A 26,635-nucleotide genomic window follows, 5' to 3' on the forward strand; every position below is an offset into this window, starting at 1 on the left:
CTGCTTATGCCAGCTCCAGGCTGGCCTTCTTCATAGAAGTTGTTTTGTTACTGCACCATGTTTAAAGTAGGCACAATGTCAACCTTCATGTCAGGCAGCCTGTATAAGTGTCATAAAGGATGCTAAGTATTACTCTTTAAAATACGTACTGCCCCAGGACCAAGAAGCTCCAGTCCTGCTGGTGGGTGTTTAGCACAAGTTGTTCAAAACAATGTACAGGGCAGTGCCAGCTGTACAAAACCAACTTTGTTAAACATGAATTTAACTGTGTCCCAAGGAATTCAGAGCTAATCCTGCAAATACCGACGTGTGTGTAGCCAGCAACCTGCTAATTGTAGCAAAATCCTCCCTACTTCTGCGGCATGCATTTCCTTCTGTGAACGCTAGGTTAGAGTATAAAAAGGCGTTTCTCGTGTCCTTTTTGGTTAAAATTAGCACTTCTCAGATGAAAGGCTGATACAGGCAAGTGAGACACAACTATCAGCTCGTACTCACCTCAGGCATGAGGTGAGGAGGAATAGTACGGTCTAGCTATTAGTGAAAAATAAGAATACCATGCCATATCTAGAAAAGCATTGTCTCATTTAGTAGCTTTAGATGAGGAGGTTTGCCAAATGCCAGTTTTGAGCCTTGACCTTCCCGGCAGTAAAATAAGTTTGTGTTAAATATTTCCATATTTTGAACACTTTGAAATATCGATCAAATGTATCTATTCAGCAGGAAAAAAAAAAAAAAAAGAAAAAGAAAAAGTATTGCTCTCTTTTTTCTTTTTCTTTCTTTTTTTTTTTTAATTGGGTATTGGTGCAGTCCCAAATGCACAATTTTGAACAGAAATTATAAAAAAAAATAGGTTAACAGCCTTGAAAAGAAAAAAAAAAAGCGCCATTCTGCCACAAGGACAAAAATATCATTTTTTTATCAGAAGTTCTTTCATACAAGTTGGAAAACAGCTGCACTACTCTGGGGGAAAAAAACCATGATAGATGTTTGAATAAAGACGAGTGGGAATTACAAAGATCAGGTCTCGATGTGACCCAGAAACTGAATTACACTGACCCAATATTTTGGTTCTGCAGGTCACAGATTAGGGGAAGATGGAGGGCGGGGAGGGTGCTACAATCTGTGGGTGCCGCTCGATCCCTGTCCCCGCAGGGTCCCACCTGCCTGTCCCCACGTCCCCCGTGTCCCCGTGGGGCTCCGGCCCCCAGCTCCCCCCGGCCCCGCCGCGGCGGCTCGCAAGGGGTTAAACTTGTGAGCACCGACACGTTGAGGGGGAGTAGCCAAGACCAAGCAGCAAAAACATCACAGCGCATTCCTGGGTAGTCGTCAGCTGCCAGCATCTGATTAAAACCATATCGCTCGCTGTGAGTGGCTAACTAATCTGAAGGCGAGAGTGCAACCGAATATTTAACCGGGGCCCCGGTCCCAGCCAGGCTACCGGCTGCGCTCATCGGATCATGCACGGAGCGGTACGGATATAGCCCGTAAGGAGCTTTGCGCGCCGGGCTCTCGGCTCTCGCACGGCCGGGGAGGGGGCGAAGGAGCTGTCACCGGGGGAAGAAGATTTTTTTTTTTTTTTTTTTTAATTTTTTTTCTTTTAATTCTATTTTTTACGACGACGCGACACTGTGTGCCTGCGGCGGGGCGCGGGGCACCGTGCGGGGTGGGCTCTGGCACGGAGGGGCGCTCAGCGCCTGCCCGGCCGGGCTCGGCTCCGCAGCCGCGCTCCGGAGCCGCGGGGGCCGCGCTGCGCCGGGGGCGGCGGCGCCGCGGTGGCCCCGTCCCGTCCCGCGGGGCTCTGGGCGCTGCCCGAGCCGGACTGCGGGCTGCCGGTCCCGGCCGAGCTGCGGGAGAAGCCGCCCGCATCCTGCTCCCGGCTCCGGCGGGGCGGGCGGCCGGGGAAGCGGGAGAGTAAAGCAATATAAACGCTCGTTTTCGGTTCTGTGTGTGGGGAGGATGGGGTTGAAATCGTTAAATGGATTAACTATATAAACTCTAAATTTCCTGGGTTTTATAGCAAATTAGTTATAATAAATAACTAATATGAAAGAAGCTCTCCAATAGCAGAGATAATGAGAGTGCAGGTTAGGATGCTGTGAAGCAGGAGTAGGGTTTTGTTCTGTGTTTGGATAGAGTGTCCTTGCTGTTTTTGATGGAGCACTCCTGTCTGCCAGTGAATTTCTGTATGCTACTTCATTCTGAGGTAGACTGGGATAGCTGTAGATGTTGACAATTTTCTGGAATTAGTCTTCCACAGTGTCAGAGAAACTGGCTTCTCAGGTGATGATACATAAAGTCTAGTGTCCATTATATGGTGACACTTGACAGTGCCAGTGCAGTGAGCCATAAGACAAATGCAGGTGTTGCCAACATAGATAGATCTCCTCAGGTGGACTTCTTTGTAAAGAGGTTTTACCCCTCAAAAATGTTGAGGCTGGTTCCTCTAATGCTTTCCACAAATTCACTGGTAACGCTGATGATTTTTTTTTATTTTGAGAGTTGGAAATTTTTAAGGCTTCTCCTAATTAAGCTAAGTTTGCCTTACAAGGGAGCATTTGTTTCTTCACAAGTCTTTTGTAACTTTCATAAACAAGGCTGCCCAAAAGTAACCATATCTGAGAGCATGAAGGTATGCTGTAGGCTAAAGAATGGCCATAGGAAGAATGCTCTAGGCATAGAATGCTCTAGGAAGGCAACGTCTCTGTAAATAGACAAAATTAAAGATGCAGATTCCACTAGAGAAAAAATTTAATTATGAAGGTGTGTGTTGTAATTTGTTGTGAAGATTTGATAGGCAATGTTAAACAGAAAAGATGGCATTGTGTCTGATAGTGACCTCCTAGGCAATTATAATGCTAGCAGGTCTTTGTGTCAGCTTCCATCAGGACCTTCCTGGAGGTACGTGAGGCTGGAGACATGAATTGTAATCCACAGAAAGTCTTTCCAGCTGAGCACTCTCTAAGGGGGTCACCCACCACGTCTGTTCAAAGAATCACTGCAGTTGTATCCAGCACAATGCTTCTTGAGCCACAATCAGCTTTTCAAAATTCCCTGGATGGTGTGAGGATGTGGTCACATCTTAAGCAGGAGTTTTTATTAATAGTAGGTTTGTTTTGGAAGAAGGACAACCAAAAGGAAGCAAAGGTAAGGAGGATGAGAGTGCTGAATCAATTTCAGGTGAGTCATCAGAACAGAGGCTTAACTAGCAAACATCATGATTTGGTGCACAGGAAAGCTCAGTGTAAAATTGAGTGAATTTTTGTGAAGGTAAAGGTGATGTCTAATCTGCTATATGCCTTCTACAATGCTGCTAAGTATCTCTACACAATCTATTTTCTCATTGAGATGAGCATTACTTGTTAAACTACCTGCAGACCAGTAGCTGCTATAGATGTACTTCTTCTTGCTCAAGGCCTCTATTTCTCAAGCAGATATGAGAAGAAAAACTCTAAGCAGGTGATTATAATGTATGGAAAGGGTAGATTTTTGTCGCTGTGTGAAAGCAAATAAATGCACTTAATGTCAAGGAAGGGTGAATCCAATGCGGCTGCTCAGAAATCAAAGTAGAAAAGCCATAGTTGGAGATATGATGTAAAAGTGCACCAATATTCCATATCTATTGGGTATTGTTGCTAAACCTGCTGATTTTTCTGTCTTACTGATGCTCTCCTTTCCTAGTAAACCTCAGACTTTTAGGAAATTTGTGTGACCAGCTGCATTAACCCTGGGAATGCTCATGAAATTTATTCAGCAAGGATAGCAATATGTGACCACTACAGAAACATGAATTTGCCTGTACAAAGCAATAAATTCCACATCTAGAGAAAGCTAGCTTGATCTGGAAACAGGGCTGATGCAAATTCTGCTTGCTAGCTAGATTCTCTCAAAGAAATGTTGAAGCAGCATGAAGGTAACTTTGTAACCTGCAAGGATTTTGGAGCAGAACTTCAGATCTTGCATAGAGACAAATGGATTGTTAGTAGAATAAAGATGATACCACTGGGATCAGGAGCTGCCAGGAGTACTTAATGAGCTTCTGCTGTGAAACACAAACAGGGATAAGCCACTACTTGCTACCTCAGCATGGACTCCACAAAAGTACAACTTGAGGTTGTGTTAAAGAGATCAAATCAAATAAGCTGTCTGAGATTGTAACTGAGAAAAAAAACTGGCATTAGAAACCTGATTCTGAGGCTGTGCTTGGGTTCAAGGGTCTCAGGGTTATAAAGAAGCTGGATGAAGAATAGTGTCAGGCCTAGTCAATAAACAAGAGGTACCAGTTTCAACAGGATTATCTTGTTTATACAAGCTGGGCAGTTGAGTGCTGAACAAAGCATCTTCTCCCATCCAGGTCCTCTCAGCCCCAGCTGATGGAGACATAGACCATTCTAGTCTCTCCTCATCTGAAAGACTATGCCTTGCATATGCTCTGGAGTGCTTGAGGATGAAGTGTCTCAGCTGAAATGCCCTGTAGATATTTGCCCCTAATTATCTATGTGATTTTAAAATTAATTTTAAAAGTTTTTAATATAGCTTCATAGCTGGCGCATGTCCCCTTAAATCTAAAAGCTCAGGGCCAGTTAAGGACAAATTATTGGCCTTGGAGCTGAATTTCCTGCTGTTCTGTCAGTTCGTGTTGCATGTTCATCTTAAGCAATAAAATGAGGATTATCTCTTCAGCAGAAAAAGTAGGTCTAAGAGACAGGATAATGGACCTTCACCTTGACAGTCAAGAGGCTTGATGGCAATGTCTGCTAGGAAGTTGTGCCTCCAGCAAAGTCTGTTCAAATCCTAATGCTGATGTGCCACACACCTAATCATTTTAGCCCCATGGCTAAAATGCCTATGGATGAAACCTTCCTTTTAGGAGGGGGCAAAAGAAGTTGGGAGCACTAAGGATGCCGTTTTAATATTACAACCTGTTTTTCTACCTTTCAGATCTCTTCTGTGCCCTGTCAGAATGCGGTCATTTGTGCTTTGAGGCAAGGGACAAAGGTCACTGTATGTGTAAGGACTAGTTTTCTAGTAGCTCTAATCACAGATCTGTCTGCAAACAATGGCTGCCCTGGTTGATGGAAGGTAAACTCTAGATCTGACACTTCTCCTTGTATGCTTCTCAGGGATGGGGGCATCCCTGTAATGTGCCGTCAAGACTATCACAGAGATGGAAAATTAGAGAGACCCTGGTCAAGATTGCTTTATAGTCTGGATTTATGGATTGTAGTGTAAACTTCCTCTAATATGTGTAATTATAATTACTGGTGGGGAAACTTACTATAGAACAGTCATCTATGAAACTCTATTAGCTATTCAGTAGGATACCTACTGTAAGAACTGTAGTGGAACTCTAAAATTCCTGATTAATCCTTTCTTACCTCTGGTACAGATCCTTCCGTACCACCTTTTTAGATTTGAGTCTTGTGTAGTTATTCATTGCCTTTCTTGCTGCAGATACAAGGGAGAGCTGGGGGCCTTGGTAATAACTAATCTTGAAGGCAAGTGTAACCTTTATATTAAGCAATATGCTTCATAATACTTAACAAGACTTGAACTGCTGTAGAAGAACCTACAACAAGTAGGCTCTGCAAGCAGAATTTTCATCAGTCTTCCCAGAATACATAATGAACATAATTTGCATCTCTTACAAGAGGCAGTATGGAGTGACTCCTGTGTCAGTAACTGCTACAACAATTTGTGTATTGAGAGGCACAGTATCTGGGGGGTAGGTGGAGTGCTCTTCAGTTACTGCTGGGATGAATGTTTAATGATAGGCTTTTGGCTGCTCATGGGATAACCGGGCTGGGTAAGCAAACTGCAGCACTCAATAACGTGGCCAGGATTGCACGGGTTTAGGCTGTCTGAATGCAAGAATAGTACAGGAAAATCCTATTTATCATACAGATAAACTTGTGAACCAGTAGAGAACACACTTAAGAATAAACTGTGCAAACCATATGCAATTTCTCTCAGTACAGCTTGCATATACCCAAGCTGCAAAGAAGGATAGCAGTGCCAGCAGCAGACAGTTAACTGTATGCAGCTGACATAACCTATGATAACAGCTTCAATATGTGTGAAGTTCCTGCTCTGAGAAGGAGGGGTGAAAAGCATGGTTATTGGCAAGAGTCCCTCGCTATACTAGCAAGCAAGAAGATCAGAAACAGGCCTTCTAGGCAGGAGGGCTTTAGGAATACAGTTGGAAATGAAGTGTTTGATTTGTTGTTCAGTTCAAGCTCAATGGCATCTGGGTAAACACTAGCTGCCTTGAATAACAACTGCTTTGCTTCTATGTTGTTTGATATAGCCAGTGAGTCTCAAGAAGGAATATTGGTAAAAGGTTGAGCTGTAGGCACTGCGGCCACATTGATTGAGATTCCTCATCCCTGGGGCAGGTGATGCTTTCCTTAGCAGTGACTACAGCAGGCAGCTGAGCTCTGGCTCAGGTGCCACTAATTTGTGAGGCTTCACAACTGGAAATTAGAGAGAGGTATAGAGGAGTGCTCCCTTGGCAGGTTGTAAAATATGCCATCTTTCTTGAAGGCTGTAAGGAAGAAAATTCTTGTGGATAATTTAAATATATAATCTAATTAGTCTCTGTTGCCAAAGTGATAGCTCTCTATCAAGAAAGGTATCCCAGTATGCCCTTCCAATTTCTTTCTAAGGGAAGAGTTTGGAGTTCAGATGTTGGTATTGCTGGTACTAAAATAATTTCTTAATTCAATAAAGTAATGATTAGGTCACCATAGCTAAGGAACAGAGTGGGAAAGGCTGCTATCAAGCCTTGTTGCAGCATTATTCCTGGAACAAATAATAATTTAAGGTGGACTAGCTAGATGTTTGGGCACTACCTTTGGATGCTGAAGTTCCTGGCTGAAAAATAGTTCTATCGAACACTATGACAGTGCTAGTTAGTTCATCTTGTGATTAAGTCTTCAGGGAACCAGATAGCATGAGCTCATTTAATGCTTTTCACTCGTGAATTGGTATTGTTCCATGTGTTCATCAGGTACGGCTTATTTAAATTGGTCATTACTTCTCTTGAGCCCACTGCTTTAATCTTCCTGCAAAAGATATATTTATTTCCATGACAAGTGGAAGAAAAATCCAAAATAGAGCCACTGCTGTGGCTGGGTTGACAAGTGACTTATTATCTGTTCAGAAATCATGTGCTTGAAAGCATAGTAGAATGATAAAAAAGTACCAATTGAATTGCACCACTTGAACAGTATGACCTGTTCAGTCTCAGCTGCTAACTTAGTGATATTCTCTTGGCCATGATTCAAGTGTGTATGAAACACTTTCAGGAACTTGAATTTCTATGTTCTTGCTAAAAACCAAGAGGTTCAGAGGAGACTGATGTGATGAGAACAGACTGTTCTGTTCAAGTGATGAAATAGCAGCTGGCAAGCTGGCTGAACGGTGAGCTCTCTGTGTGGTTTCACAGGCGTGATCCTGCACCAGCAATGGTACATGCCAACATCTGTAGCTGACATGGCTAATTAGTGCACTGAGATCTTTATCTGCTTTGTAGCTGGTACTAGGGAAGGGAGCAGCACGAGGGAGGTATTCCCTAATGTGTTTAGTGCTGCACTTCTATCCTACTAAGCAGATGAAGGTCACCCTTCCCTGTTTCTCATTACTGCTTGTATATGATGAACACAGCTGGACTATATTCCACATCCTGCAATATGTTAAGTGCTGTTGCAGTTTATTCCAAACTGGAATTGGTGTTGACAGAGGAAGCCCTTGGCTTAAGTCTGCCTTTAATACCTCAACAAAGTACCAATCCACCTCTTGGGTAAGAAGACAAAACATCAAAGAGGGCTTGAAAAGCAAGTTGCACGTTGGAAGTTCCCTAAAGTAAAATCCTGTTATTCTAGAAATACTTGGTCCAACAGGTACGCACCTGGTTTAACTAAAGTCACAATATCAAGCAAATGATCTCTTGAACATAAATCACATTTCTACCAATCTACAGCCTAAGCAGGACAGTTCAACAGGATTTTTCAACTGAATGATGGGTGCATTGCTAATGTAAGCCTTACTGAATTGTGGGAATGACAATTAGCTGCAGTTGCCAGGCAGTGTAGTTTAATATCCTTTTTATCTGTGTCTCTTACAAGACAAACCATGGGACCTTTGGTTATACTCTGCAGTATAAAAGTATGTATTCAGTCATCTTTCTGACAAGTAATACTGCTCTTGCATTCCAGACATGGCTAAAACTGCAGGTGAATAGTTCCCAAGCTGTCTATGAACTTTCTTCTACTACTTGTCTTCATGCAGGTATTAGTCATGTGTAAATGTGAACACATTAGATACAACCTACCTGTAGGTTAGACAGTTACTTCTCATGAATATTTGTTGCTGGATATGCCAGTTCATAACAGAATAGTTTGATTGTTTTAATAGAGAAAACAGGCTAATGTTAATGCTTGAATCAGAACAAGTATCTGGAATGTTCCATCTAAATCATTGTAATCTCTTGTGTCATGTTACAGAAGGTTTATTCAACTTTAACTCTTTAGACACTGCCAGATACCAGAGCAATGGGTGTTCTAGCAATAAAAGAAAACATTTAAGATTATATTTTATTTGACTCCTCAGCATGAGTGATCCTGTTTAAAAAGTAAAAGTCTGATTAGTACTTTCATGTTTTTGATTTATTAATGCATGCCTAGGGCTTCTCAAGGCTACTGCCATTGAAGCAGGACAGGAACTAAGCAGAAAATGTGATAATCAGATGGGGATTGTTAGATGTAAATGTCAGTCATTGTTAGATGTACATTGTTAGATATAAATGTCAGTCAGCCCTACAGGGGCTCACCCAAATCTGCTGTTGTACTCTTGATGTGAGCAGCAGGCTGCCAGTCAAGAGGATTTACTGATAACAGACTGTCTGGCTTTACAACTTTGACTCTTCCCAGTCACTGTGTGAATTGCTGTTCAACCTTTAGTCTATTTTCTTAGCTTGAAAACTAAAATCTTGAATTCACTAGCACAGCCTTCTAACCAGAAGAACCTGAGTAACCCTTCAAGAATGGTGGGGGAGGAACAACCTGCCCCAGAAGCATGTTCAGCAGTTGAGCTGTTGCTGTGCTTCCTGTTACTAGTTCATCCTAACTGTATTTCACTCAGCAGTAAAAGCTTCTCTTGTCCTTTCTTGGCCTTACAGATTCTAATTCAAGGTTAATATTTACATGCAATAACTCTTTAAGCTGAATCATGTACTTGCAGGGACAAAGAAGGAGCACAGGCTGTGAAGAAGACAAAGTATTGGGCTGCTGAGCAGATGTTTAGCTTATCTACCTCTGACTTTTTGGGTGTCCCTAACCTCTTAGATAATGTCTCATCAACCTTGAGACATTTATATTTGTCTGCTGAGGGGGGAAAATCTGTCTGTTGGTGAGGATTCTGTTCAGTCCTTAATTTTTTGACAAACTACAGCCATAATGAAGATTCTCAATTCACTTTTGTACAGGACAAAACATAGTCATTAAGGGTATCTATTGTGTCTCCACCCCTTTCTCAAATAAAAGATATCTGTAAAAGCATCTCTAAGGGAAACGAAGTGTTTCTCAACAAAAATTGTTCGGTATGTTCTCCGAAGACTTGCTAAAAAAACAGGTATTTCAGGGATGACTTGTCATTACTGACAGCCCTCTCTGTAGAGAGTTTAGGGAAGACACCAACAGTGCAGTATACCAGAAGTTATGAGGCTGACTTTCCTGAGGTAACTGTGTAGAAATGAAGTACAAGTCTTGCATGGAGAGTGGGTCGCAGGTCGTACATCAAGCACTGTGCGTTGAGGGCCTGACATGGTGTTTGTCTGAGGAGTCATCAGTGTCTATCTGCTCTCCACAGGACAGTCCCTGAAGGAGAGGAGGACAATACTGCTAGTGGTCTCTTTGCAAGCCCTGTCTGGAGTAAATTGAAAAGTGGGTGAGAAAAATGTGTATGATATGTATGTGGTAATACAGGCAGAGCTTGGTGCACTTCTCCCAAAGTGGCAGCATCTGTAAATCTGTACTCTGGATTTTTGAAACAGCACATTTAGCACAGCAATGAAGATGGGCCATACAACTGATTAGTGAGTAATTAAGGTGTGGTGATACCAATGGACTCGTCCACATGGATGAGATCCAAACTGCTTTAAACTAAGTGCTGAAATAGTTGCTGGGGTAATGACCTTGTTCTTTACTATGCCAGCATATCTGAAGGCTCAGCTGTCCTTTCACCCTTGCATACAAGCACATGCATCTCTAACCTTGCCACATTTGTTGGCTGACTCTTTTGAGATGGCCTCAAAATTAAAGTGTCAGAAAACAATTTTAGCCTTGTTGCCTTCCACCTGCAGCTGGAGCAAGGAAATTCTAAGGGGTTGAGTACTGTGAAAGGAAGCCCCCAAGAAACAAATGGAAGATTTTAACTTTTAGTTACTTGCATGTTAAGCACACCAGCACTTTCCACTAAGATAACACAAACTTAAGTGTGATAAAGACCTTGGCTAGCTTTATCTTGAATGTAAAGCCCAGAAACTTTTTGAAGAAAAAAGTAATTACTTGTGGTTGAGGCTCTTTTATAGCGAGCAGAATAGATTACTCCTAGCTCAAGCTACATGTTTCCCACCACCCCAGGGAAATTTTAAGGTGAAGACAGAGACAATTTAGTGCTGAACATGTGGCTTAACTCAGATATCAAGAAATAGTTATTTAAAATATGAACACATATTAAGCTTGCCTTTGTCTATCATTATGTTTTTAGTTTCATTAATTCTGTGGTTTCTGAGGTGATTTTCAAAGACACCAAGTTCTCCTAAGGTATGATAAATGACCATCATGTACTGCAAAATCTCACCAGGAAACATGAGTTTTGGCAGATCTCAGACATGAGAGTAGGTCCTGTAAAGTAGCCAGAAGGCCCTCACTAGTCTAAAATGGCATTGCCAACACTAAAAAGGAGCTTTCCCATAGTAAGACAGGGTATTTGCAAAGGTTCAGCCACACTTGTGTGTATCCCTTCCCGTCTTCCTTCACTGTGGGTTTTTGTTGCTATCTGGTTCTATAAAAATTTGTGGTCTGATTTCCACACAAGGGAAATCATGGCGGCAGATGGCAGTGATGATCAGAGATGCCTCAAATGCAAAGATGGCAGCTGCACGTGTAGACATAGACCAGTTTACAGTTGTCAAAGTGAGGTCTTGCTTGTGCATATTTGCTCCTTCTTAAGTTATTTCTTTTTTATTGCCTCTTAATTTTACTTCAACGTGTGATGCAAGTTGGATTCCAACACAGCTGGGTGTAGCTCTGCGAATTAGAGGAAGAAGGATCACTGACAGGCAGGATTCACTGCCTTGAGGTTCTTATTTCTTCTTTCCAGAATGGAGCTAGGCAGCATGTCCTAAAGTTATAACTCGGCTTCTTGAGAGCACATCTTATTTCTCTCTTCTGGGCCTTTTCCTTCTATTCTCTCAACAGTAATCTTCCATACAGCAGTGGGTGTTTAATTAATGATCCCACCTTAACTCTCTTCCTTCCTTTATTTCTGAAGGATCTGATAAATCTAGGGAGGGATTCCTTATGCTTATGTCTAAAAGATATCTCTACCCAAAACTATACTATCAGGCAAGTAGCTGATAGTAACTCTTCTTTCAGAGTAACTAAGTAGCTTAGTTACTCTGAAAGAAGAATTCAGTTGACTTTATTTTATCTGATTAAAATGTGGATTTCAATAGGCACAATCTGTTTCAGCATTGTTGCAAGTATTCTGCAAAATCCCTGTGGGCTTAATAGTTGTCCCTTGGACCCTTTGTCAGAATGGACACTCAAGCCACTCTTTCAGTGATAACATTTCTTAAATAACCATGGTTGCTAAAAAAACTCCTCCTCTAACATGAATTTCTACTCAGAACCACTTGAAACTTTCACAGCAACACCTTTGCTCCCTTGCATCAAATGTTCCCTAACCGTGGCCAGATAAGTTGCTTACAGAGGAGAACAGGTATAGCTGACAGTTCTTTCCCATTTGAGCACCCTTATCTCTGTTGATTTACTTGACCAATGCTAAATGCAATTCACAAACCATCTGGTAAGAAGGTAGGTCTAATTTTGCTTAGATTAGCTAGTTCCCTAAAGGCCTTCCTCCTGGTTAAATGGAAATGGGGGCTTTCAGAGTGGTATTCTCTGTTTAGGACCTAGGAATTTGTGTTCTTCCTGGGTTAAGAGTCAGTTAGGAATTTACAGCCATTACTCAGTTAGTGGCAAGCTGGTTGAGTCAGTCTAGTTAGCAGTAAATTAGAGGAGGAAGGGAAGGCAGGAGTGAGAGCAAAACTCGAAAGTACATTTCAAGTAATGAGTTAAAGCTTCAGCTATTACTAAGGAAAATGAGGAATTCACTATTGAGACTAACAAACTTCTAATGCAAGGGGTTATGCAATGCTTCAGTACTTGTATCTACATACAAATTGTATCTCAAATGCTAGATAAAAGGGATGTCTTGGTCAGCAGCTTGCCTGGATGTAGGGTGAATTAAAAAGGAGCACAATTATTTAAATATTATTAGTTATCATGTAAATAATTTCTTGACTTCATTTGTTATCCTAAAATTCGAGGGACTAACTGCAGCTATTGCAATATCCCAGAGAGAATATTGATAGAATGGTAGCAGATGTGGATATCCAATTCTTTCTAGCTTGGTTTAGATCTTCATAACTCCATAAAGCTGCTCTGAGTACCTCTGTTTGGTAAGAGTGAACGCTTCAGCTGTATTGGAACAAATCATGGTGACTGTAAATTTATTTTTTTTTTAATTTATGTCTCAGAGGCAAAAGGGTAATATGGCATAGAGGTAAGTCCTAAAACTCCATAGTTTCTGGTCGATTTGCAGGGTTTTTGAAAATCTAAAGTTTACATGATTACTGTTAAGACAAGCATGTGGGGGGTTTGGCATGAGGTTCTGTTGTGTTTTTATTGGAGCAGTCTGTCTAGAGCCTGAGGAAATTATTTGGTTTTACCTGTTGGGTGGTATAACCTCTGATTTTGCTGGTTATAAAAACATGAACAATATCTACTGCATCTTTTGGGTGTTTTGGTGCCATCCTCATAATAGTTTGGAACAGATCCTAGCAAATGTTTCTTGCGTTCTCTCCTACACTACTTTAGAGATGCAGCTGGCAGTGCTGAACAAGAATAGACCAAAATGCCTGAGGTTCTATAAATAGCCTTAAAAGGTAAAAAAAGCTTAAGATTGACAGATTAAAACATGCTGGTGCAGCCCGTTGGTGTAGATCAGTGTGCCCTAGTGCTTGGGTGTTACTGAGGTGAGGGTTCATCACCTCCTGGCGGTGACTTCGTGCTCTGTGTGGTCTGAGTCAGACTTGCCATATGATCACTCCTTATGGTTTCAGGCTTTGTCAGGCATCAGTGTGCAGCAGAACTTCAGGTGGACTAAAAGCTCTAATAAAAGTATTTCTTCTTCAAGGTAAAATATTAATTCTGTCTTCTAACTGTTATTTGGGTTTTTAAGCCTACAGTGAACATAACTGGCCACAATCATGTCTACTGAAGCTGAAACTACTGCTACCAACAGCCAGCCTGAACAACAGGCCCCACCAAAGGCACAATCTTCAAAGAAGGAAAAAAAGAAAGGTAAGAAATGCTTACCACATGAACACCTCCTCTATTGTGTCCTTAATCTTTTGCATTTGCCAATACTAATATCACCCTCCCACTACTGCTGAAATAACTCTGAGTTTACCACCTGACCAGAAGAATGAGTAAATATGCCAATAAAATAAACTTAACCAGAAGGTAGGCTTTTAGTTTTAAAAGCTTTTTTCCAGCCTTAAGTTCTAAAGCTCTCTGTTCCACTGTTAAGTGAGTCATTTGCTGAGCCTGACAAGTAAGCAAGAGCCCAGAGAAGAGAGATTCTTCTGAGGATGTGACCAGACCCTGGAGCATTGTGGTAACTGTTAGTCTGAACTTTAACCTGACTCCTCCCGAGCCTCCAGAAAGGAGATTTGTGCTGAATACAAATTCTAGTCCAGAGAAGCTAGAAAACTCATTCCATGAGAATTATTGTATATCAGATAATAGATTTTTTTGATAGATTAGATCATGTAAGTATAATTACCTCATATAAAAATACATACCTAGGTACATACTTGAGCAATGTTGAGCATGCAGAGGAGAAAGCAGTTCCTAGTAGCAGGACCAGCAGAAATAACAAATTAGCTAAAATCCCAAATGCTTAGGACCAAAGTAGCAGGACTCATTGTAATGATGGCACTGATATCAGGTTCTAGCATGTGAACTGGGAGGTTCTTTTTGCACAGCAAGAAGAGATCTGCCTACATCAGAACATGGGGATAACACCTAAAGGCCTGGCTGAACATCCTATATGGGCATGGGAAGTACCATTTCTGCATGGTGTCTTTAATTCTTAGCACCTATATCTACTTGACTGTTGCTTATCCACATTTTAGTCTTTTATGTGGTGAACAATTGTTCTGAAGCCCTGAGACATTAAGCACTGGGCTCCACTCTTTGAACTGAGGCTACGTTCTGCAAGAGTACGGTGGCCTTAAAGGAGTACCTGTCTAGCACTGCACACAGATTGTTAGTCAGCTGTACTCAGGAGACAGCTCTAACATGTACTTGGTGTATACTTATAAGGTGTATATTTTTTTTAAAGATCATGAATCTCAACATAGCTGTTTCTATCATTAAAAAAAAACAAACAAAACCAAAAACAACCAAACAAAAAAACCCAATCCACCCAAATGTAAAAATAACCTCAAAAAACAAACAGACCCACCAAACCTTTTCTCTTTCTCCAGGGCCAGAAAAAACAGATGAATCTCTCTTGGCTAGATTCAAAGGTGATGGTGTAAAATACAAGGCTAAACTGATTGGCATAGATGATGTTCCTGAGGCAAGAGGAGACAAAATGAGTCAGGATTCAATGATGAAGCTGAAGGTAAGGGCTTGATCTGTCACGTAAGGACCAATCTCTGGTTAGCCTTCAAAAAGCAGATCAGTCACTTTGGCAAAACTTCAGATACAGCTTAATGGTAATGTAGTTACTAACAGCACCATCTAGATGGATGTTGCTTCCTGTACTGTAACCTCTGGCTCAAAGGACATTTCTCTGAAAGTCTGGGAACATTCCTTTGGGTCTGTAGGCATCCAGTATGAATGATGGCAGTATGAATTTCATCAAAAATTACGAGCTTGGGTTTTGGAGGGGAAGGGGAGATTGCTGTGAAATTTAACACTGACCTCAAAGCACAAGTTGGCATCCTGTGTCAATGGTGACACTGAGAGATACAGAAAAATTAAAAAATAAATTAATCCCTGCAGCAACAAAGACCATTGCTTCTACAGTGCAGAACACTCACATACCTTCAACTAGACTGAAAAGCAGGTAAAGATGCTGCTACTGCAGCAATTTTGTGAACTAAAACCTGTTTTAAAGCTCTAAAACATTTACAGAGGAAACCATCTAGATCTGTGGTATCACTTTACACCTAAGCAGTCATATATTACAAAGAACAAGTTAAAGCTCAGTCCAACAGAAGTCTCATGGATACTTTGGCATTCATTCTCTTTAGGGAATGGCAGCAGCAGCCCGTTCCCAGGGCCAACACAAACAGAAGATCTGTGTAAACATCTCCCTCTCTGGTATCAAGATAATAGATGAAAAAACTGGGGTAAGATAAAACTTTTCTTCTTAATGCGATTCTTAAAGCTAGTGAGGCAACTGGAAGTTAGACCAATATGAACGAGATCCTTATTTGGATGGTATACCTCACTTCCACATATAAAAATTTGTTTGTGAAATGTTTGTGATGCTGAAGAGTCCTGTCAGAAAGACAGCTGCATCCTATTGTGATTAATCAAAGGCTGATGAATCTGAGGTTTGGACTGAAGATCTTTTACAATCATCCTAACTACAGAGAATAGCAGCTATTATATTTCCAGAAATTTAAACCAATATTTTTTGCTTTTTTCCCAATTCCAGGTCATAGAACATGAGCATCCAGTAAACAAAATCTCCTTTATTGCTCGGGATGTAACAGACAATCGTGCCTTTGGCTATATATGTGGAGGAGAAGGCCAGCACCAATTTTTTGCCATAAAAACAGCCCAGCAGGTATGAATCAGACACTTTCTTTCATGTGCTATGGATAATGCTGTTGTGTAAATATTTAACACGTGATAAAGGTCTGGTGTTTTGTGATAATCTTACAAAATTCCTCTGGGGAATACCAGCATGCATGGACAGATTTTATTGAAAGAAAGACAATAGGAATTGACTGTGTCACCACTGGCTTCTGTCTTGTACAGTTTCTTTGTAGTCCAGAATAAAATCCCTCAAGTAGTCTTGGTTACTATGATTAACAATGCTTAACTTGTCTATGAAAGTCATTAGTGAGATGAACAGAGCCATTAGCACAGGCTTCCCACTGTGAAAGTGCTAATTCTTAAGTAAAATAGCCAGAGCTTCATTCTGAATTAACAGAAATATAGAACTAGTTAGTCTATTCACATGATGCTTTGCCTTGTGCAGCAAGGAAGTCACTTACTCAATTGCAACAATGATTCTGGGGCCTGTAAATGACAGATCTGGTCTTCCTAGGACCTCCTAACCTGAACTTGTTGGGAGGGATTCTGATCCTTCTGTGATTAGTTCCTCACATGCAGAAATCCTGTATGCAAGGTTAGTCTCTCTGAGGGGAATCTCAATACTGGATTCTGGAAAAAGCTACTTTAAAAAATACCACTAAGAATTATGCAGCTTCATAAACAACCTGAAGTTAGGTGTTTTTTATTTATCAGTTTGTCTTTATAATGATTTTATAATAATCACTACAATGACTTGATGAGCCCAGACTTCAAAGCTAGATTTTTTTTTTACCCATTCCTACCCACCCTCCTGGAGAACCTGTTGGCAGCTTTGGACCCACTACAGGTCCTCCACTGAGGAGCTCCTTGTTGGAACATGTTAGTACTTCAGTAACAGCTATAAGGCCTTCTTTTAGGTCTTTTCTATTAATTTGTCAGCATTCTGACCAATAATTGTATTGATTTCAGTGGCATTTTAGGTTAAGCACAAAAGCCTTTTGTATGCACTCCGGAGTCTATTCCTTCAGTTCACCATGGGGTGCTGCTTGCCAGCCTCTAAGCCCAGCCAGGCCTTACACAGCTCTTGACTTGCTGCTGTGTGTTTTTGTCATAAATTTGTAAGTAAGGAAGTAAGTAATTTGTTTGTAAGTAAGGGCTTCTGCAGCTCTACCCTGCTGCCACTGTTGCTCCTTGTTGAAGGTGATGATTCTTGCAATGGCTCTTCCCGCAGCTGCACGCCTTAGACCCCTTGGTTAGGAGAGGATGGTGCTCAGGTGAAAGCAGTGAGATCTGTACAGAGGATTCTCTGCTTGTGCCAATGGCAGTGGCTGAAGATGGGAAGGTGTCCTACTCCAGGCACTGACAAGTGTTCCAAAGCAGTGCAGCTAAACTCACACCATCTCAACAACAACATTCTTGTTAATGGATGCGCAGGGCTTGCCGTGCCTTTCTAATCCACACTAAACTGTCATCATGTCACAGTTCCCATTTAAAGCTGGTCTCTAAAGCTTTACACATTTGAGGTGATGATAATCTTACTTTATGCTTGCCTTGCTCCTTTGCTATTTGTACACTGTTTAAAGTAAAATAGTATTATATATAGAAGTTTTCTCCACAATCAGTGCTAGAGGTGGTAGCAAATAGACAAATGCAAAATATTCTTCCTCTCTGGAGATTACCAGAAGGCTTGGATAAATTTTGCAGTTCTAGGACTTGCCATGCACTTAAGAAGTATTGCTATCAGCTTTTTAGCAAAAACATAGCAGGTTAGCACAAATTCATGTACAGCCACTTTTGTAGAGTTAACAACAGTTCTACACTGTTTGTGTTCCGTTCCTCTTGGATTATGCATAAGCAGAATCTTGTATGAAGACTAAACAGGTCTTTAAACTCCTGATTTTCCTGTTATCTCAACCTAAGTCTTGCACCATTTAGGGAAGTTTGGCTTGTTGCACTGATTGCAGCAGTAGAAGTCCAGGTAAAAGTAATACATGGCCTAAAATCTACATGCTTTTCCAGGCCGAGCCTCTGGTTTCTGATCTTAAGGACCTCTTCCAACTAATTTATAATATGAAGAAGAAGGAAGAAGAAGAAAAGAAAAAGGTGAGTAAAAATCTAGAAACTGCATGAGTCTGCATAAAGCTTGTTTCAATTTTGGCTGACTTTTGGGCTCGTGTAAGACTTGATGCTAAGCTCTGCCTAAATCCAGAAACATTGGAAGCTATTGGTTGGCAGTTGTGCCAGGTGTGTGACTGCCTAGGTCTGGTGAGCTCCTCCAAAGTGAGAGACTTTTGATATTCTACATGATGTTTAGGTATTAAAAGTCTTCTTTTTTCTTTAGAGTGAAGTAAGTAAGACTGAGGTAGGTCACTTCCACTCAGCCTCTGTTGATTAGGTATGCTGCTGGACCACATCTAACTTTTACTTTCTCTATGCTGCCAGCATTATGAAGGCAATGTCAGATGCCCAATTACATTGAAATGGAAGTGAAAAGGGTCTGTGGATCTAATACTGAGTAGTAATCTCTCTCATGCTTCCCTTCCCTGTCACTTGCTTTTTAAAGCCCATAAGTTCCTTGCTTAAGGCAAATTTTGAAATTCCAATCATTTCTGACACTGTTATCCATCTATTACAGAATGGTGGTGAAGAACTGCCTGCTGATCAAGCTGAAAAAATGAAGCCGGTAGGTTAAATTTCAAAACTTTTTGTTGATGGCATTAAAGAGTTCAAAACTGACTGTCCCCATATTGTGTAGGAAATGCAGTGTTTATAGTGTTTACTGCAGATTTTACAGTATATCTGCATGATGCTTGATTCTTTTTCTTGTGAGAGCTCTAACAGATACCAATTCTTTCAATATTTCTGGTTTCAAGGGAGTTGACCAGATGGACTTGTTTGGGGATATGTCAACACCCCCTGATATGAGCAGTCCCACAGTAAGTAGAGTCTAGCTTACTTGCCTTGGCTTTTTCTTTGAAAGCAAATTTAGTCCTAGTACTGGTTTTATTGAGACATCCGCCTAGCAGTCATCACTCTGCTAGTGGGGTAGGGCCATAAAAGTATCCACTTAGCCACTAGATGTCATTCTAGTACTTAATTCTACTAACATCGTTCCAGTAGCTCTAGCTCAAAACATGGCTTAATTGCACAAAAGAGTGTATGAGCCTTATCATAGCTCAGTGACCCCAAAAATCCATCATGTTAAACCTGGCACTGCAAGCCACCATCAGCAGGATGCAGTTGGTGCTGTCACCCCAGCCAGTGACCAATTCTCACCCTTCTTCTGCATGTTTGGTGGAGAATTAGCATGTTACCTTCCACTAGCTCTACAGTGTTATTCTGAAGCTGAGACTGCAATTTGAAGTCATACCAAGACAGTGTGATTTCACAACTTGTCAGAACTAAGGACTGGAACTCAAGCAGGGGTCTGTGACTCAAGTGAAAGCCTAGGTGTAATTAGTTCCTACTCACTCTACAGTCATTAGGTTGAAGAATAAGTATTTGATATTTAACTAGGGGATCTGAAAACAGATGTTTCAGTATTGGATTTCAGGGACTAAATAGCTGTAATTTGACTATAAACACCAGTGCTTTCCTGTGTGATTTTGAATATTTACCTGTATAATGTTTTGGATACTAGGATCTCTTCTTTTGCAGCTATTTTCTTTGATCTTTTTCACTGTGCAGCAAAATCTATGTATAACTAACTTCATTTTTCTCTCTGAAAAAATAGGAAGCTAAAGAGATTCTGTTAGTGGATTTTAATTCTGAAATTGAGACCAAACAAACCTTTCCTAAAGAGGATCTCTTCTTGAATGGCATCACAGCCTCTCTTCCACCACCAAAGGCACAGACACCCTTCTTGCCTGAGAGTTCTTTCTCTACCAATCTCAGCTTCTTTCCTACACCTAATCCAGACCCTTTCAGTGATGATCCTTTCACACAGCCAGCCCAATCTGCACCACCTTCATTTGATTCTCTAAAATATGATCAGAAGAAAAGTCCAACTACCTTGACATCAGGGGGTAATGGTGATCCAAATGGTGATATTGACTACTTTGATAAACAGTTTGACCAGATTTCTAATAGAACTGGCAAACGAGAAGCACTAACATGCCAGTGGCCACTTGAGAATAAGTCACCTGCAGCAAGAATTCCCAATGTGATACCAGAGAGAGAAAGAAATGGCTTTCCTGAAACCCCAACAAACCTGTTTCTGGAAGGTGCTTCCAAAGGAACATCTCTGCAGAATGGAGTAAAACTGGATTCTGAAAACAATATCCAACTCACGCCACATGAGCCTATAACAATTAGCCCACCACCACAGAGTACCAAGCCAGGAAGAGGAAGGAGATCCGTCAAGGTGAACAGTGTTCAAGTGATTTATGGTGATATGCATGATTTTATTTGGAGAAGCTGGGTGAAGGAAGCTTTTCTTTCTTATTACTGTATAACTGGCTACCTAGCTTCACAACATGTCTGCTTCTGCCTACCCTGCTCACACTAACCTCTCTGCAGCCAAAGTACCTTCTAATATCTATGAATGAATGCTTCATAGTAGCTATGGTCACTAAATTCTATACTCTCTTCTTTAATGCTGCCATACTCCTGTAAAGGTCTGGTAAGTATGCTGCTATGCATATTAACACTTGATATCATGCCAGAATCTGTTATGATAGCAGTATAACCTTTTATGATAGCAGTATGCCCATCAACCTAGGGTCTTGTGACAGTAAGATACTAGTACTAGCTTACCAAAGCCCATGTGGTTTCTCAGTATTTGCCTACTGAAGGAAATTAACTTGCCTGATTAGGCAGAGTGTGGCCTGGATCAGCTTCATTTGTCTTGTAGTCAAATTATGCAAAACTCCTGGCCTTGCCACAACCACAGGGGTTTCTGCAGACTAAGCAGTAGAGTTTAAAGGGGTAGGGTGCAGAGGGAAGCTCACTTGTAGCAAATAATTTAGCCATCAGTCCTGCTCTTCTGCTGTCGGTTTGTGACTACTACATATTTTACCTATGTAATGCCATGTATCTCCATAGGCATGAACAAAAGGGTGATGTTTGAAACTCCTGTACTCTAAATGCTACATCAAAACTCCCTCCTCTGCTTTAGATGAAAAAAGTCTCCTTTGGACTCTGGACTAGGGAGCCCTGATTGTGCTAGCATGTGTTCTGCCATGGCATCTCACTGTCCTATTCTTTCTAGGCTGCATCGGATGATTTGTTCAGCTCAGACTTCTTTGTGCCATCTACAGAGAGCCTGAGCTCAGGGGCACAACCAGCAGCTTCGCCAACTAATCCACTGGACCTCTTCAAAAAGGGTTCTACCACAGCATCTCCATTGGCTGCTCTAGGTTAGTTTACAAAAGTAAATGTTTTGCTCTACTCCAAGATATCTTCTAACACCAAAACATGGATTCTAGTCTTCCTTTACTTTTTTTGTAGTGCTATACCCTTTAACCCATGTGCTGTTTGCCCGAAACTATTAAGTTCTGTGAGTGCTAAACTCTGCATCCTCAACTGAATCAGGATTAAAGCAGTTACCTGCTTCAGGTACACAAGGCTCAAGTGAGCCAAGCACAACTTGAGGTCAGAGTAACATTGCTGCACAGTGTCTTAATAATAATTTAAACAGGAGCAAATCCATCTGTCACTTTTGTGCTAGAACTAAGTATGTTCCTTCTTCCCTTACAAACAACCTCAATTATGTCCTTGCAGCACTGAAATGCAGCAAAGTAAAAATTTAAACCCTTTCTCCCACCACCTTTCTCCCAAATGATTTGATTTGTAACTGCAAATAAAGAGATTTTTGCAAACAGTACATGAAAATCTTTTGCTAGTACTGTTTATGGAATTAATGCACTCCTGCTTGTGATCTTCAGTTGACTGAAGTGCTGTGTAACAACAATCTCCCCCCAGGTGGCTTGCCAGTAACTTCATCACCATGGACCCCACAGACAGTTTCCTTCACTCAGGCCACATCAGTCTTTCATGGGTCAATGATGCCTGCTCAGTCTCCAGGATTTACTCAACCACTTGCCTTTGGTACTCAGGCAGTGCCAGGCTGGAACCAGTCTTCATCTTTTGGTGCCACACCCGCTCAATCTTCTGGTCTCTGGTCACAGCCAGCACAAGTTACACCCAGTTCCTGGGCCCAGCCAGCCAGTGCTGTGAATCCCTTCCAGAGCAGCATGTTCGCATCTCCAACGCTGCCAGCTCAGACAGCCTCGGCCCTGCCCTCCATGTCAACAGCAGCCAGCCCACCCCAGCCACCACCCAGGCCTACGCTGCAGAAGGAGCTGTCCAAGAAAGAGAGCGATGCGTTCATTGCTCTGGATCCACTTGGGGATAAAGAAATGAAGGATGTCAAAGAAATGTTCAAAGACTTCCAGCTGACAAAGCCACCTGCAGTACCAGCAAGGAGAGGAGAACAGCAAAGCCTTTCAGGTGCTCCTGGAGTTCTCAGCAGTTACTGTAGTAGTAAAGTAGGCATTTCTAAAGATAGTACAGATCATGATGAAATGGCAGCTAGCAAGCTGTCTGCCAAAATGACTGGTTACATTTTGGAGTTAATGGTTACTGAAATAGAAGGTTGAAGGGCTAGCTCAACTAGAAAAATCGAAGACTTAGCAGCAGCATGGCTGAACACTGACACCTAGTGCCTAAATTATTTGACAAGAACGAGATAAACCTAAGTCTGTTGATAGAATTTCCACTGTTTTAAGCTTAGTGAGGGACAGGCAGGAGTTAATATTGTGACTCAAAGTCACTCCAAGAAAATTCCAGTTAATTTTTTTTTGTGTTTCTAATTAGATGAGCTGTGGTGTTGCTATACAAGCAGACCTGAGTGGTTGCTAAATCTGTCAAGTAATTATAGCAGTATGTCTCTCTTTTTTAGAACCACCAAAGCCTGTTCCTCGACAAAGTGCGTTGCCAGCTGAAGGCCTGTTTGAGAGTCAAGATAAAACTGACCCTTTCAGTGCCTCATCTGTAAGTAGTAAAAAAACCCAACAAAACAAACAAATAAAAAACAAAACAAACTACAAACAAACACCCTAACACCAAAACGCCCAAATGACATCACCACCACAAAAAAAGCCATCAAAACCCTTTTATTCTCCTTAATAACTATGTTGCCAATGTTTGAGCACTAGTTTAGTTCTGGCTTTAGAGGCCACACAACAAAAAACTTGCATCTTTGAGGCTAACATGTGATCTAACAGAGGGTATCTGTTGTAAGAAGGTTAACAAAGGTTAACAAAGCATTATTCCACTTGGCTTGGCACCACAACCAGTTGTCCATGGTGCAAAGTCCTGTAGTATTGGGACACTCTACAAAAGAGTACCACAATGTAGCTGCAGAAATACTCCACTTTGGTTATACATTACCCTCTTTAGAGCAGACTGAGCCATGTGGATTGTGAAGCTCTCTAGCTGAACAAATGAGAGGTTCCATGTTCAGGGCTCTGTATGGGAGAAAGTGGCTTCACCAGATCACTCTAATTGAGACAGAGCACTTAAAGCCCTCAGTGAAAATTCTGGACCAATACCAGAGTGCTGACTTAAGAATTCTATCATTTCACTAAAATATACTCATCATGACTCCACTCGCTCCAAAGGAGTGTCAGTAGCAAACAGTTTTCTGAAGAAACGTCCTTGCCTTGGACTAGCATAAAAGCTAACATGGCTTAGAACCCCCTTCCTTTTTTGAAGCAGTACAGTAAATGTGTGTTTAGCAGGAGCTATGAAGTATTCTTTTCAGGTGTTTGAACAGGAAGTAGCTCCTAGAGCCATGCAGTGTAAATCTGGTGAAAACTGGAAATCCACTAACAGCTTATCTCTCTTTTCTTAGAAGGAATCTCAGAATCCACCTTCTGGTCCTTTTGATGATCAATTTGGTAACCCATTTGCATAGATCAGGTAAGTCTTCCATTAACAAGCCAACCTACTTCATCTTCTGAAATGTATTGAGGAAATGTTTGGCAAAGAGATATCCAAAAACTGCAGTAGCTTCACACTAATGCTCCCTGAAATATGGCAAACAGTGCTTGGAGGAACTTCTGCTAGAGTACCTCTATCAGATTTGTACATAGCTGTAGTCTGTCTAAGCCTAGCCAGCTTCACTTTGTTAGAAATAAAGACTTCATTCTTTCACAGATTTAAATCCCAAGCCCACGGTAGATGTAGATTTCCTTTCCTGGAGGAAAATTAATGACTATATACATGCTGCAGATCTCAGAGGAGCTGACTTTAATACTTTCAGATACCTGTGGGGAATGTTAGCATAGAGTGCCATTTATACAGCATACAGCTTTCTGTAGTTTAATCACCTCAACAATGGCTGTTTTGGACTCTGGGTAAATTGGAATAAAACTATAGTAAGGCTACTAGACTCTTATTCTGATTTTTTTATCAAAAGCTGTTACAAGAATTTTTGTTGCTAGAAACTAATGTAATTTGAAGTTTCATACCATTGACTGAAGAGCATGATCTACTGATCCAGCAAATCTTCTGCCATATCCTTCAGTCTTCCCCTGAAATACTGTTTAGCTTCTGATAGAAGAACATGTGTTGATATTTATTGCTTGAGTTTTGTTCTCAGTGGCTCTGTTTAAGCAATAAAGCACAACTCATAACCATCCTAACACTAATTCCTTTCCATCATCCTAGGTGTAACCAGAAAAGGACAAATGGAATAACTGGACCTCTTCTCAATGTGATTTTTCTATGTGTTTCACTTTGCTGTCTGCTATTCTTGCTGATGTTTCATGATGTCTGCAGTCTAAACTATATCCAGGTGGATTGAAGCATGGACCCGCAAAGAACATGCTGTGAAGACAATAATTCAGGGCAAAGCAAATGGGGATATTGACTCACGCTGAAAACCCAAATTCAAATTGGTGGATGTTACCTTTACTTTGGTTCTTTGCACTCCTTTACAGAGAGGTTGGCAGCACTGAGTAATGTGTCTTGTACCACTTCCCTTTACATAGCACTTACTGTCCCAAAGGAGAGGAGCTTAATGTTCCTAGGGGAGAGGTGTTGCCTTTGCATAAGGGTGTAGAATTAGTAGCTGAAACTCCACATCTTAAACAACTAGGTCAGCTGCCCATGATGACAGCAGCAGCCAGTTGTAAAGTTAAGGGGATGCTACAGAGGTCTAATTGGTGACTGCACAGAATACTTGGTGTCTTAGCCACAAAAATGTAACTATGTGTAGAGGAAAATAATCTATTATTGGTCTATTTAACTAAAAGTAAAAGCATCATTCCACCATAAATGTGTCATTAAGGGACTGCGGAGTCTGTAACAGCACTGCTGAAGCCCTGAGTACTAGAGGCCTACACTGTAAGCTGAAAAACTTCTTGCAGAACATTTAGGTAGCTGTGGACACTAACTGTTGTCTTGGTGCTAATGTGGCAGTTTTCAGGGAGGGAAAACTACTAGGATTACTTTCCTGTTAAGGTGGCTTGGCAAACAAATGAAACAAGCAGGTAGGGTTCTTGCTTATATCTCTGTGAATCCCTCATGTGCTCAGTTTGATTTGTCACTTGGTGTACTGGGGTATGTTTCCAGCATGCTAGAAAACAAAAACACCAAAAAGGCTTCACTCCATGCCTAGGCTCCTGGTGAACAGATGCACCACCTCTGTGCCATTAATGTGAGGTAAAAAAATCATCTCTTGGAAAGCTTGCCTTTTCTCAAGAGCCTCTTTACTAACAGGCTTTGGAACCAGTTACAACTGCCTGTGACAGCTACATTCTTGGCCAGTGGTGATGACTGATGTGTCAGAAGTTTTTCTGTTAATGTTAAGTATAAACTTGAAATGTTATTGTTAAATCAAATGCCTAAGCCATTGCTAAACTGGAGAACTAAGAAAGTCAACTTGAATACCGCCTTAGTACCCAATACAGCCAGTCATGCAATTAGTCTTGTATACAAACTTCTCTTGCACTTTCTGTAATGCAAAAATGTTTTTAAAAATTAAAAAAAAATCATGAATTTAAGTATTTGTCTCAAACTGGAAATGTAGAAACTTATTGATGTTACACTGTTATATAAAACTGTAGTACCTGTTACTTAATGGCATTAAAAAGAAGCAACTCTTCATACCAAATGAACATCAGTGTGGCTGTTAATTCTGTCCTCTGTAACTGTCTTGTGGTCTAGTTGACATTAGAAGTTCAAAGCCTGCTGAGAATCATTCCTCACAGATTCTGTAGCTGTCTGATGGCAAAGTGCCTTTCTGTAACTTCTTGCACAGGACCTGTTCAACAAATGCTGTGCCATCCTAAAATATAAAAATCTTAAACTGATTTAGTAAAAACCATCATTAGAACTTTGGCTGCTCAGCCTGAGCTTGTTGCTGCTGAAGATACTTTCTTGCTTCTTTCTGCCGGACTGTGGGAGCTAAGTACTTAAATTGCATTGCACTCAGAAGTTTCAATAATTCATCTTGTATATTCCAGCTTTGCAGGAGATCTAAACTGATGCTGGGAAATCTCAGT

The 26,635-nt window shown here is 41.1% G+C and overlaps 1 protein-coding gene across 5 annotated transcripts; it reads left to right on the forward strand.

Moving 5' to 3' along the window:
- Positions 1–1,298: 1,298 nt before the first annotated feature.
- Positions 1,299–26,248, forward strand: DAB2 (DAB adaptor protein 2). Of its 5 annotated transcripts, none has more exons than XM_077171457.1 (14): positions 1,299–1,484; positions 13,525–13,646; positions 14,837–14,976; positions 15,611–15,709; positions 16,021–16,152; positions 18,144–18,227; positions 18,760–18,807; positions 18,998–19,060; positions 19,858–20,487; positions 21,334–21,481; positions 22,047–22,574; positions 23,026–23,117; positions 23,980–24,047; positions 24,798–26,248. In XM_077171457.1, the coding sequence occupies exons 2-13, from the start codon at positions 13,553–13,555 to the stop codon at positions 24,040–24,042; spliced, it is 2,121 nt and encodes a 706-aa protein (XP_077027572.1). In that variant the 5' UTR covers positions 1,299–1,484; positions 13,525–13,552; the 3' UTR covers positions 24,043–24,047; positions 24,798–26,248. The 5 variants fall into 5 exon arrangements, with proteins under 5 accessions (XP_077027572.1, XP_077027573.1, XP_054508174.2 ...); XM_077171458.1 differs by having other exon boundaries at positions 13,532–13,646; XM_054652199.2 differs by having other exon boundaries at positions 1,299–1,469.
- The last annotated feature ends 387 nt before the right edge of the window (positions 26,249–26,635 follow it).

Source organism: Agelaius phoeniceus, chromosome Z (assembly GCF_051311805.1).
Source record: "Agelaius phoeniceus isolate bAgePho1 chromosome Z, bAgePho1.hap1, whole genome shotgun sequence".
NCBI classification, from domain to species: Eukaryota; Metazoa; Chordata; class Aves; order Passeriformes; family Icteridae; genus Agelaius; species Agelaius phoeniceus.

What these genes read in the sequence shown, in the direction of transcription:
- DAB2 (XM_077171457.1), top strand. Translation starts at nt 13,553, where the DNA reads ATGTCTACTGAAGCTGAAACTACTGCTACCAACAGCCAGCCTGAACAA. An exon ending in AAGAAGAAGAAAAGAAAAAG is followed by an intron (nt 18,228 to 18,759) that starts GTGAGTAAAAAT and finishes CATCTATTACAG; the next exon opens with AATGGTGGTGAAGAACTGCC. An exon ending in AGAACAGCAAAGCCTTTCAG is followed by an intron (nt 22,575 to 23,025) that starts GTGCTCCTGGAG and finishes TCTCTTTTTTAG; the next exon opens with AACCACCAAAGCCTGTTCCT.